Source organism: Platichthys flesus, chromosome 2 (genome assembly GCF_949316205.1).
Source record: "Platichthys flesus chromosome 2, fPlaFle2.1, whole genome shotgun sequence".
Lineage (NCBI taxonomy): Eukaryota > Metazoa > Chordata > Actinopteri > Pleuronectiformes > Pleuronectidae > Platichthys > Platichthys flesus.
In genome coordinates, this window is record NC_084946.1 from 18365835 (window position 1) to 18378384 (window position 12550).

General features: G+C 45.9%; 1 protein-coding gene across 1 annotated transcript in view; it reads right to left on the bottom strand.

The window, feature by feature from the left end:
• cacna2d2a (calcium channel, voltage-dependent, alpha 2/delta subunit 2a) overlaps positions 1-12550 on the bottom strand; it is a 144618-nt gene that overhangs the window by 8056 nt on the left and 124012 nt on the right. The window contains exons 14-29 of the mRNA XM_062404065.1: positions 10955-11004; positions 8465-8554; positions 7876-7944; positions 7219-7293; positions 7049-7123; positions 6839-6910; positions 6604-6675; positions 6369-6430; positions 5317-5393; positions 4154-4168; positions 2240-2300; positions 1198-1295; positions 849-939; positions 596-658; positions 328-431; positions 129-236 (exon numbers count right to left, since the gene is read on the bottom strand). Coding sequence (XP_062260049.1) covers positions 129-236; positions 328-431; positions 596-658; positions 849-939; positions 1198-1295; positions 2240-2300; positions 4154-4168; positions 5317-5393; positions 6369-6430; positions 6604-6675; positions 6839-6910; positions 7049-7123; positions 7219-7293; positions 7876-7944; positions 8465-8554; positions 10955-11004 — 1182 coding nt within the window. The remainder of the gene's footprint in view (positions 1-128; positions 237-327; positions 432-595; positions 659-848; positions 940-1197; positions 1296-2239; positions 2301-4153; positions 4169-5316; positions 5394-6368; positions 6431-6603; positions 6676-6838; positions 6911-7048; positions 7124-7218; positions 7294-7875; positions 7945-8464; positions 8555-10954; positions 11005-12550) is intronic.

A 12550-nucleotide genomic window follows, 5' to 3' on the forward strand; every position in this document is an offset into this window, starting at 1 on the left:
ACACACACAGGCCAAATAGAGGCATAGTAGGGTGAGAAAAAACAACATCTACACTTTCCTGTGAAACCTTTTCTGTCACGTCTGTCAGAATGAGAGGATTCTGTCTTTTCCTTCAGGGCTGAGCTCACCTGCGGGTTTGATGGTTTTTCCTCCTATCGCGATCTCCACAGCCGTGCTGACCAGGACCCCTATGGTGTTGTTTTCTGGGTTCAGCTGCTCGTCCCTGGCTGAAGCAGCTAGGCAGAGACAGAGAGGGAAGAGGGGATCGTTTCCAAACAAAGAGCTTCTGAGTGAGATATATGACCTGAGAACAAGAGCATCATTCACCTGTGCGATAAGGCGCTCGGAAGATGTAGCCCTTGTTGTCGAGACTGCGGCGGTAATAGCTGGCATTAAACGGCTCGGGGTCTTCCTCCCAGGATTCTGAAGCCCTGAGATTTAAGAGCACAGACGCTGTGATGTGTAACTCACAAGCTTCCTGCAGCCATATGGGTTTGTGGAACAACATTTCTGGGTGCTGTGAGAGTGAGAGAGCACTCAGAGCCACAAAGCAGCTGCAGTCACCGCCTCAATGAGGGGGGGGGGGGGGTCTTACTTGTTGGGAAAGACTCTTGTTACTCCTCCATCAGTCGCAGCGAACACGGCGAGAAATCCATAGCTACACGCCAGTGAGTGGAGAGAAGAGACAGAGACAGGATTCAATATCTGAAGCTCATCCACAATGCAAATCTGTAAGTCTTCACACAGTCGACAAAAGCACGCCCATCCAGACTTGATGAACACTCTGTGCTGGACAGGAGTTACGGAGAGAAGAAGAGAAATGTCCCCAAGAACAGTCTGAAACTCACGTGTTCAAGTCTTTGTTCTTCCAAACCTTCTCTACCAGCTGCCTGATGATGCCAGTGTCCAGAATCAAGTTATGAAGCAGCAAATTGTCACCTACATATAGACAGAACATTAGAAACTACAGAATTACACATTAAGATACAGATATCTCCTAACTTAATGCCTACAAATGCCCTAAAAGGAATATTTTCCACTTCCACATCCTGTCGGTGGCACTGAAGTCCATTTATTCCTTCTTAAGAAATAAGAGTCACCAATATTTTGTTTCTTTTTCCTTTCTTCAACTTTTGACGTGTTGTAGAACCTTTTGTCAAAACTTGACTTCACGTGTGTGAAGAGAGATGAACTCACATTGTTTAGAATCCGGAGTCACCTTCTCCATGAGAGCAATGAAGTTGAGCAGGAACTCAGTGTTGTTGTTGGACAGTTCCAGATCATTGCAGTACTCCCTGACAGAACACAGATAATCCCACATCATCATCATTTACACTCTGCTTCTTTTCTCCTTGAGAATAAAGGGACACGTCAGTGAGGAAGCACAGAAACACACACACTTTGCACGGTTCTATCATGTACAACATGCATGTGGTACACTAAAACACCTGTTTGTCAAAGGAAAACCTGGACTGGGCTTCGGAGCAAAAGCACAGGCAGCACAATGAAGGAGGGATTTGATCCGAGTGCTTCAGACTTCACTTAATGCTGGAGGAGATGAGGGTTTGATACAGGGTTTCTGCAGGTTTCAACAGCTAATGACTTTTAAGACTACAATGAATGAATGTGCGACAGATACAAATAAGTCCCAGAATCACTTAACACTTCCCCATGGAGATTAAGCGAAGAAGCCAAGAAACATTAGTACTATTTTATTATATTTAAGACCGAGTACATAATAATGTAAATCATTTAAGGCTTTTTAAGATGTAAAATTCAGATTATTAAGTTGTAGACCCTGCGGAAACCCTGTGATAACATAACATCACATGCAAGGAGGATATTTATTCTACACATTTTGTTGTCTATGATAATCCCTAAATGTATGTGTGTCATACAAACACGCAGCAACACAGCAGCAACATGCAAGGCAGGTTTTTATTCAGTACTTTATTGTAATGAGGGATAACTTAGGGGATAGAGTGGGTGAATTAAAAATCAAATAAAAAAGTATAATATGAATTTCACATTTTTAAGAATTGGTCAAGGCATAAACGAAGAATGAATAGAACAACTTACACACATCACAACAAACACAAGTCAAGAAAACAGATGATAGGTACAAGATGCTGGAGGTGGAGTGGAAACGGAATGAAAGAAAGGGTCGACTGTGAGGACAAGACCGGGAAAGTGACGACCATCAATGACAGCGAGCGATCACACACACACACAGGGCTACCTGGGAGCAATGAACACATGTCCTTCAGACTCAAAACTGTTTGGCAGCAGTGATTCAAAATCTGCAACAGAAAGGGGGAAGGTTATCCAGGGGAAGCAGTGGGCGGAGCAGTGGGGGGTTGTGGGTAAACAGCAGCTGCTCTTCAGAGGTGCGGGGACGCAGAAGGGAGTTTACCATAGCAACACTGAGGTATCATGGGAACACTAGCGTTAGCCAATATGGTGCCTAATAATAGAACCTGATTCTCAATGGATGTCTGATTTTGTTTTTTTTCTCACAAGCACTCACATCCTTTCTTTTTTCTTTTCACTTTGTCAACAGTTCCTGATTGGTTTGGTTGCAGGCTAACAGGTTTTGGATTGTCTGAGAACTGACTTTACCAGAGCTGGTCGGTCAGGAAGCAAGTTCTCAGACAGTTTGTCCACTATGAGTGCTCTCAGATCAGGCAGGCATCAACATGGCCAACAGTTGCAGGGGGAGGTGGGTGAAGGTCCTGATGGAGGTGGTCACCCCTCAGACGGGCAGGGGCAGAGGGCTCAGAGAGACGCACAATCAGAGGAAGTGCACTGCATTGTGAAGGGCATGTGGAAGGGCAACTTCACGTCATCTGTCATAGGCAGAACACACAAACTATCAACCGCCATCGAGTCTGCGATGAATCCAGCGTGTTATTCTTTTTCATTCTCTCGCGCCCAGGAAGCGGAGATGAATGGACTTTTAGAGCTTTTAGTGCCCAGGTAGTTTTCCGCCCACAATGCAGCGCACGTTCCAGGGTCCGGTTTATTGAGGGAAGTGTCGGGCCGTGCCCCTGGTGGTCTGAGGGGTGAGGAGGGAGGGACACAAGCTGATGGAGAGATGGGGAGTACAGAGGGACGACACAGGAGCCGGATGCTGCGCCGGGCGGCTCCCTGACACCGGACGACACGGAGGGACCTGGCAGGACACAGCTCAGCCCTGTAGGGTCAGTCTGCCGGCTGCGACACCTCCACTTAAAGACGAGAGACTTCATGACAATCAGCACAAAGTGTTTTCTTAATCAAATACAGAATATTATTACCAATACCAATAATTATATGGTTAATGACTTAATACTAGTAGTTCATGAAATACGTATTTACTTTACTGTAAAAAGCACGATATGCTGTTTTATTTTTATAGCTTAAGTGTGGAACTAGAAATTATCATATTTGAGATGAATGTGTTTGACTTCCTACATTAAGAAAATGTGACAGCAAACAATTAAATGTTATTACTGTATGTAAAGCTTAATGTGCTCAGAATGGATCTGTCTATTTGCCCTATCAAGACAGAGTCTCTGAGAATTAGCAAATACATTTATGACCTATTGACACTGCAAGAAGAAGAGAGGGACAGAGGCAAGAGCGAAGGAGAATAGCAAGAGAGAAAAAGGAGGTGAGAAAAAGAGAGGAATGTGGTGAAAGTGAAAGAAAGAGGGAAAGACACAACCCGTTTGGAGCTGTCCACAGAAGGGAAAGGACCAGGAGGGATGGACAAAAGACACGTTTTAACATAGAACATGAATATCTGTCGTCGTTGCCGTTTTTTGGTTCTGGAGCAGCAGGTAACGTGGGGGAGGAGGGTGAGGTTGAGGAGACTGGAGGAGCCATTGTGAGAGATGTGGGATCTGAGCTGCAGCAAGAGGGTGAAGAGGAAGAGGAGGAGGAATAAAGGGAGGAAGAATAGGGGGAGTAAAAAAGAGGGAAAAGGGAGGAAAGAAGAGGGTCCTGAAGGCAAGACGGGCGGGAACAGAGGCAAGCAAGGCTGGGACAGGTGGGGGTGGGAGGGGAGGGCAGCAGGAAGGAGGTTCAGGACGAGAGGGGAGGGAAGGAGGAGGCAGCGGTGGGAAGTAGGAAGTAAATGTAGGGAACGTGGACCAATATGGAGTATACTTGCCCTTGGTGTATGGCACTGTGTGGATCCATCAGAGAAGGAGTGAGCAAGAAAAAGAAACAGGGGATCGGGTGGGAAGGGGGGGATCACAGACAATATTTTATTCAATTACTGTTTGAATAAAAATATTGTTTCTCTTGAAAGAAAGAAATTTAAGTCAAACAAGACGAGAGAGAAAAAAGAAATGAAGAGCAAACATCTTATTTGCAAGAGCAAACGAGAAAACAGAAGAGCAATGGGAGAAAGGAAAAACAGAACAAAAAACTGGGAAATCCAGGAAAGGAAAATAGTGAAGACAAAAACCAGTAACTGAGGGAAAAGCATGGTGGAACACAAAATAAATGAATCAAATTAAGAAAAACGAGGAGTAACAGGGTCTGGACAAAGAAAGAATGAGAGAGACAACACGTGTCCCCGTTCAGACCCACAAAAAACCCAAACTCCCACATCTGTGGAGCCCTTGTCCTGGGCCGTGTGGGAGTTCATCTACTGAATGATTCCAAAGCTGAGGAACATCGCACACAGTCCAACAGAAATAAAAAAATAAAAAAATCACACACATAACGGAAGGAAAACTCCCAAAAATCAATAAACTCATAATAAGGAGTGAAAAGCATGCGTGTTTTCACCGGTTTCCAGAATATCAAATACTTAGAACACAGACGCTTCAGAATCATTACTTTTGGTGGAGAAGAGGCGAGAGCATTTGGCAAAAAAAATAATAGCACAGAGGTCACCATTATTTTCACCTAAGTAACACAGTTAAACCACAGCTTTCACCTTTCTGTCCTTGAGTTCTTTTTTCTTCAGCCAGTGTGAAGAAAAAACATCACCATTTTTACAGCACAGCATGAAGACAGGAGGGGGACGGGGGGCAGTAGAGAGGGAGTCTGGGGGGAAGGGGGGGCACTTAGATATGATCCTGCCTATCGGAGTTCTAAGAGAGAGAGGGAGAGGTGGGGGCGGGGGGGGGGGGCTGGGCAGGCCACTCCGCTCAAACACTGCCTGTGATGATGTTGTAGACCCAGGACAAAGGACTGAGTAAGAACGCGAGGTCAGATTCGGGGAGAGAGGAAGAGAGCGAGAGAGGAGAGAGAAGAGGGGAAAAAAGCGAATAAAAGAGAGAGACGGGGAGCGAAGGATGCTGGGTATTCCCGGGTACTTACACTGCACCTGGAGGATCTGGTCACTCAGGTTGGCCTTGATGTGGTTCTCACTGTATGTGGGCAGTACCAAACCTAGACTGAGGTGATGAGGCAGACGCAGAAAAAATCAGGGACAGATTTTCAAAGAACATGGAAACTTAAGTCACCAGGGGGCCCGAATCACACAGACAGAAAATGAAGATCTTTAAGGTCCTGCAGAAGACGGAGACGGCTGGTGTCTGTCTCCGGACTTTTGTCCAGCCGGGCCCCTCGGGAAAGGAGCCGAATGAGCAAACAGAGCATGGGGATCCGCTGCGCATGAAAGTGGCAGTTTGGCTTTGTAATATGTCATCGTGTCATGTGGCAGGTTTTTCCACATCTCTGAATCTGCGGACAAATTAGCTAAAACAAAACCCAGCGGAAGGATGCATTGGAAATCTGACTTAGACAGTATCAGGATCAGACTCTCAGCTTTTATTGAATGATGATCTAGATTTAAAGAAGAGCTTTGAGAGTCTTAAACAGTATCATTCTTATAAACGCCTGTATTTCCCTTTGAGTTCAATATTAATAGAATTTTGCAGAGAAAGCCTCATAAGGATTCAGCCAGGACACGTCACACTGTCAGCAGATACAAAAAAAAGAAAAAGAGTCAGGAATTTGTAGGACTATCGAATATCATAAACTATAATTTGCCAAGCGTTGCCCGAATGTTCAACCAGGTTTGAGGTGAATAAACTCCGCAGCTAATTTGTGCTCGGAGGATTGTTGAGGATTTTTAAGGGAGGAGGAAGATAAGCGATGCATTAACTCGGGTGATTTAGATGAATTGTCTCATGCAAATACAGGAGGCAAATAACCAAGTCGCATTTGTTCTTTAGGTCTCGGTCTATTCCGAGTGCTGGCGTGATGGTGACAGTAATCAGACGCTGCAGGTTGATGAGTAGCTGCTGCACAACATGTGAGACTTGTGATTAATAGAAGAAATGTCACAGTTGGACTTCACTCACGGGCTCAGGCTGCACGAGCGTTTTGGTCTGAGGTCAGGTGGTGACGTCGGGTTTGAAACCTACCTGTAATCTGTGCCCTCCACGGGCGTCCACGTGTACGTCCGCATCGCCTCGTCGATGTACCTCTGTCGATCAAAGAGACAAAAAAAAAACACCGTCACACCCTCGGCACACGTGACCTCCCCTTCATCGGATGTGAACAGCACATCCTGAACGTGAAGCTGAATCAAATTCATCAGAACATCGTTCAGGAAGCTGCAGCTCAGGAATGTGATTGAGTCTGGTATTGATGACTTGCCTCATCAACCGACTTAATGAGCGTCTTGATTTTCTTTTGGCCTGATTTGCCATCAATCATCTGTCGGCGGATCTGAAACGTGAGCAAGAGAGAGAGAGAGAGCGAGAGAGAGAGAGAGTGAGAAGAAGGTGTACAAATACATGCAATTAAATAGAAAATTAAAAACAAATGAGACATATAAATGATTAATTTATAAGTTTCTCCTTAGGACGATTTTTCAAAGACATTGTTTTACCTCCTCCTTGTTGCTGTCTTCCAGCTCTGCATCCAGAAAGTCCAGAGTGACGGGCTCCCTAAAGTTAATGTTCTGAGAAGAGAGAGAGACATAGGCAGGGAAGATGGATGGAGGGGAAGTTTAACGTTGGTCAGGAGGAATAACTTCAGAGTGCAGCTTCAGAAGCAGAAGTGTCATTGATGCAGGGCGGGTGGGACCCGTTGGACCAACCTTGGGTCGCAGGTTTGGATGCAGCAGCACGTAACCATTCGGGTCGATGGCATAGGTGTAACCGTTGGCTCCAAGCTGCACAGAAAATAAAGTTAAAGGAAATGTCTATACATCAATAAACCATCGATATGAAGTTTTATTGAGTGATAGTGCGTGCACAGCAAGCTCACTCTGTATGTCGGAGTCTTCTTCTTGATTTCGTTGATGGCGATATCTACTCCCATTACTCCCAGGATGAGCTGGTTCTGTGTGGTGAAACATATAAAGCATTTTATCCACAGCCCCTGCAGACATGGGAGAGTCCCACAGAGCTGGTGGCTGCGCTGCGAGAACGCTAAGAACATCTCCGAGCCATCTTTGATTTATCCTCACTTTGCGTGCAATCTGATCAGTCCCTATTTGTCGGTCCATCTTACAGCGAGTGTGTTTGCAGCTGCGTCACTGCTTTAAGCCTGCGTGATAAGCTTAGAGTAAACACTTTGGTCATGGATACTGGAAGCTGGATGCGTGTGTGCTCTCAGCATGACAGAGGATATTACAGATGGGGGGGGGGGGTTGTCATGTCGGCTGTCACCTCAGGGGGGAGGTGTTGCCTAGAGGAGCTGCATCTGGGTGGACTTCATTGCAAACGACTGGTGGTGGTCAACGACATGAAAAACCACAGTATTAAACCCTAACTCTCCAACTACTTCGATTCCTGTTTCTGAATAGTTCTGCTTGTGTAGACAACCAGTTGAATGACAGTGAAAACTCACATGGATAAAAAAAAAGGTGACGACTAAAGATAAATACAAAGCAGGAGCTGGTGTGTGTCACATTGTTTTTACCTGAGAGGTGACCACATCAGAAGTGAGGTTGAACACTGGCATGGTTCCAGTGATGACGAGGCCCAAACCCTGATGAAAAAGGAGAAATTGGATCATAAGTGTATTTACATATCGCATAACAAAAAGATCTAATGGACAAACACACAAAGCTGTAAATAAATAAACTCAAATTCCTTCCCAGTAGAGCGCATACCTCCCGACGGCCTCCATTATGAAATCACATTGAAATTCACTACATACCGAATTACTCAAATTATAAATCATGACTATTTTTGGGGATCAGGATCCATGAATTATTCCCTGAAAAATCCGTCCCATGATCCGTACTTCAAATTCATCAGGTTCTTTTGTGACCTGTTCCAAATCCTTCCGTGATACCATCAAATAAATAAACTTAGATGAAAACATAATGATTTTGGCGGAGGAAAAAACGAATAGACTCAAAAAGGTTACGACACCAAGCTCATATGCTGCCTTTCATTGAATGAAATAATGCTTAAGAAACATTTGGTGAATCCTGGACTACTTAATTTAAAGGAATATTGTGATTAAGTAAAGCAATTTTTTAAATTGTATAATTCTCTCTCACCAGAGCGTCCTGGTAGACGTTTGTCCACTGCACCTGCTTGGCTCTGGCACCAGCCAGCGCCATGGGACGGCCCAGGACGTCCAGGTACTCCTGCAGCAGCAAACACACACACACAAAGATACGATGACACTCAATAAAAACCCATGATCAAACAAAGACGTTTACAGTGCTTGTTATGTACAGGCGGTAAAAAGCAGAGAGCTGGAAGAGCCACCCACTGTTCATGTGTCATAAAACTACAGGACCCTGACTGGCCTCCTCTCTGTCACCACATAAACCAGTGGTCCTGCAGCAGCGGCCCCGACGGGCCATAAAGCCCCCGGTCCTGAGACACTCAGGGCAGTTTTTCATCATTATGAAGGAGCTATTAAAAACACATTAAGGGTGTCAGTGGCCTGACGCCCAAACAGGCCACTCTCCCAGAGGCTCCTCTGTCCACGCTGGCACAGGGAGAAGGTCCCGCAGCGAACGTGAATGGAGGTGAGGGGGTTAATTCAACTAGCGATGCATCACATCCACTTCATCCATTTGTTCTGAGGAGTCGCCTCGTTTAGCCTTTGAGACGTTTTGCTCTGTAAACAACCTGTTGATCAGAAATCCATGAGATGACGCGTGATTGGTCCAATTCCTGTGTGAGTGACCTTGTGACATATGAAGTGAGCAAAGTGAATAATTTGGAGGGGAAAAAAAGCCTTCGAGGGACTAAACGGCCTCACTTAGTCTCGAGCGTTTTGTTGTTGTAGAGACCACAGACAGAATAATTGCTCTCACATCAAACCCACTGTGTATTTTCCTGCAAATATTTTACAAAAGCTAGAAATCTCCTCCTCCTCCTGTGTATCCTATTCACCGGATTTATAAAACAAAATGTCTATATTTATCTATCATCAAAATATATTCAGATGTAAAAACAGGTGTGCAGGGGGGGGAGAGATAGAGGAGCGCGCTCGGGGTTAAACGTTAATTTAAAAAAAAAAAAAAGTGCTGTTCCTACATGATGACATCCATTTTGCAGTGAAAAGGGAAACTGTCGTTGTAAATTTCTGACCCTTGTCACCTCCCTTTGTGTGTGTACCCTCGATACACAAAAGGGGCGCCCCCTGTGCGAGCCGAGCGGATTTCACTATTATGCTTTGGAGCGTTTGTTTTTCATCGCCTGAACAGTGAGGTGCTGACAGGCGTAACCTATTCTATTATTAGCTCAATAAAAGTCCGGTTTAACGCGCCACAGGGAGATATTCCATCAGGACCATGACAGTCAGACCTTTTCACGGGATATAGGGGGACATTTTCCGCTTGGCTAGAACAATCTAGGAAACATAAAAAGTCAGCAACCGCAGATGTGTGGTCCAGAGGAGCCGGAGCCGCACAGACCCCGGCAGCACCCCTGCGTGTTGATTAAACGCTACTGTCTCCGCGGGGAAGTGTAACAGCCACAACTACAGACAGTACCCTGTACAGACAAAACCTCCTAGCTGATGCCTGGACTGGTTATTGTGGCTCCACTGAGATGAATTATAGAGAATCCAGTACGGATGAAATAAGTCACAACAAAAAAAATAACAAATCAGTCCCAGGTAAACACACGAAAACACAACATACTTATGACCACTCATAGTTTCAAAGCCATTCCACTCTTCCCACATATGACTCAGGGCAACATTAATAACAACATTTTCCTGCCGTCTGTAGTCCATCCATTATTTGAATGTTGTCATCTTTGTCGAGTGAGACCGTGTGATGAGTGTGTGCGAGGCACGTGTCTTCTGTGCCTAGACACGTGCACACACAGGCACACACACACACACACGCACACACACACGCACACACACAGAGGTGCTGCAGTCACCCACCTTCAGAAAACCTATTAGAGTAAAGTGGCAGTTCTCAGAATATAAATATGCCAGAGTTAATGGAACAGCTGACAGTCTATTCTGGGCCCTGATCGCTCACGGGGGGGTGTGGGGGGGGGGGGGGGGGGGTGCGGGCTAGGGACCGGTGGGATGAGAGAGGGGTGTGTGCAGTAGCCCCTCCCCCTCCCAGCACCTTCCAGCAACTGAGTCAATTTCTACAGCTGGTATGAGGTTATCCCAAGGGCCTCTCGAAAGCCCATGGTGCCTTTAGCGAGTGTGGAGAGGGGGGGTGGAAGGGCCCAGGGTGTGTGACGAACCAGAGGTGTGTTTGTGTGTCTGATGGACGAAGAGAGAAAATGATCTGAAAGCTTCCAAAAACACATTTCTTATAGAGAAGACCACAACCACGTTTGTTATCCCCGGATCTCCACCTCGGTCCCCTCCTGTCTTCAGTCACACGGCTGCACCTCCCTCTGTGCCTCCGTTGTGCTGCACCTAAAGATATCTACCATCTGAGTAATTATCATCTTCTAAAGCAGCCACGAAGGAAGAATAGACTCTTGCTTGAAACAGATTTGCTTTTGTGGATTCATAAAGGTGCGTTCAGCCGAGCCGACAGAGACTCCAGACATCTCACCTGGGTGTTGATTCGGATGGCTCCAATCGATGGAATTTCAAAGTAGTATCCTGAAAATAAAGGAAAGAAAAAGAGGATCAATACTCTTCCCAACACAAACTTTGTGTCCCATGCTCCTTCGCGATGGATTCACATTTTTCAAGAGTTTCACAGTCACACCGAGTGCAACAGCGATTCCATTTTCAGATTGGAGTCTAATCTCTCCACAGTTATTAGGTGCATGCAGCGCTATCATTTCCGGCTGATGATGCAGAGTCACACAGGCATGATGGAGCCTGTGGCCATTGACCTCTCCCTGCACTCGTGGTGGAGCTGCAGGATGTAAAGGTGGCGGCTCCTTGGGACCGCGGAGCCCCAGGCGCTGCCGCCGCTGCTTAGGAGTGGAGGAGAGTGACCGCCTGGGTCAATAACCACGCCGCTCCCCGCGCTATTAAAGCCATGAGTGTTTATACAAAGAGCCGTGAAATGGAGACAGCATCCCCGGAATGTTAAAAGGCAAAGATGCCTCTCATTATTTTGATACATTATGCACTTTGCAACAGCAGTTTGCATCGAGATTTGACTCCTCTGTATTTATCATTTGCACATGCGAGCATGCAGACGTTATACACACACACACTCACACACTCACACACAAACACACACACACACACACACTCACACACATACACGCAGTCACAGGGTGCAGCTATTTGCTATAGTTCTCCTCGGAGCAGCAGTTTGTCACAGAGCTGTTGGCTGTGTGCCATACAGAGGTGTCATGTGTGATAGTAGGGCGCAGCTCGGCGAGAGGTGCAGAGAGGAGAATGTGGGCAGACACTAGAGAGGGAGGATGTAATGTGGATCTCGTCTGTGCTGCGAGGGAGATCTGCTGCGAGAGGAGCAATTATGATTTTAATCAATAACCTATTTTCCCCCGTGAAACTCATTTACATAAAGCTTCGGCACCGTTAGAAGTCAGTTTTCCTCAAACGTCGTCCTCAGATTGGTGTCAGATTGATTCTGTTTTGGCAAATACATGGTGACCGAGGGAGAGGGTCAGGGGCGGTGGTGCATTGGTATGGCACTGATCCAACTCCTGGTTCGCTCGGGGTCTTCCTGCGTGGAGTTTGCGTGTTCTCCCCGTGTCTGCGTGGGTTTCTCTCCCATTACTACGGCTTCCTCCCACAGCCCAGAGACAAACAGATTGGGGATCAGTTTAATCAGAAACTCTGAATTGTCCGTGGGTGTGAATATGAGTGGGAATGGTTGTTGTCAAATAATAGCAGATCTCTCAGTGGGTGAGGTGAACCTTTCAGCCACGTGCTCTGCAGTATCTGTGAGTTACTGTGTGTAGCCGCTTAGCCTCACCCATTGAGAGTTTGCAGGCCATGCAGTTAAGGGACTTTAGGAAGCTACGTATCAATGTTTAAGGAAACATCTGTACCTGGTGAGAAGTACAGAAAATATCTGGATTCATTAGAGTCGTAACAACCAAAGCACTATCTCCAAGTATAGCCATTGAATCTTTATTAAAAAGGTCATTTCAATATCATCTACTTTTGTGCTTTTTATGACTGTGGGTAAAGCAAGATTAATGGCTTGTACCATTTAATA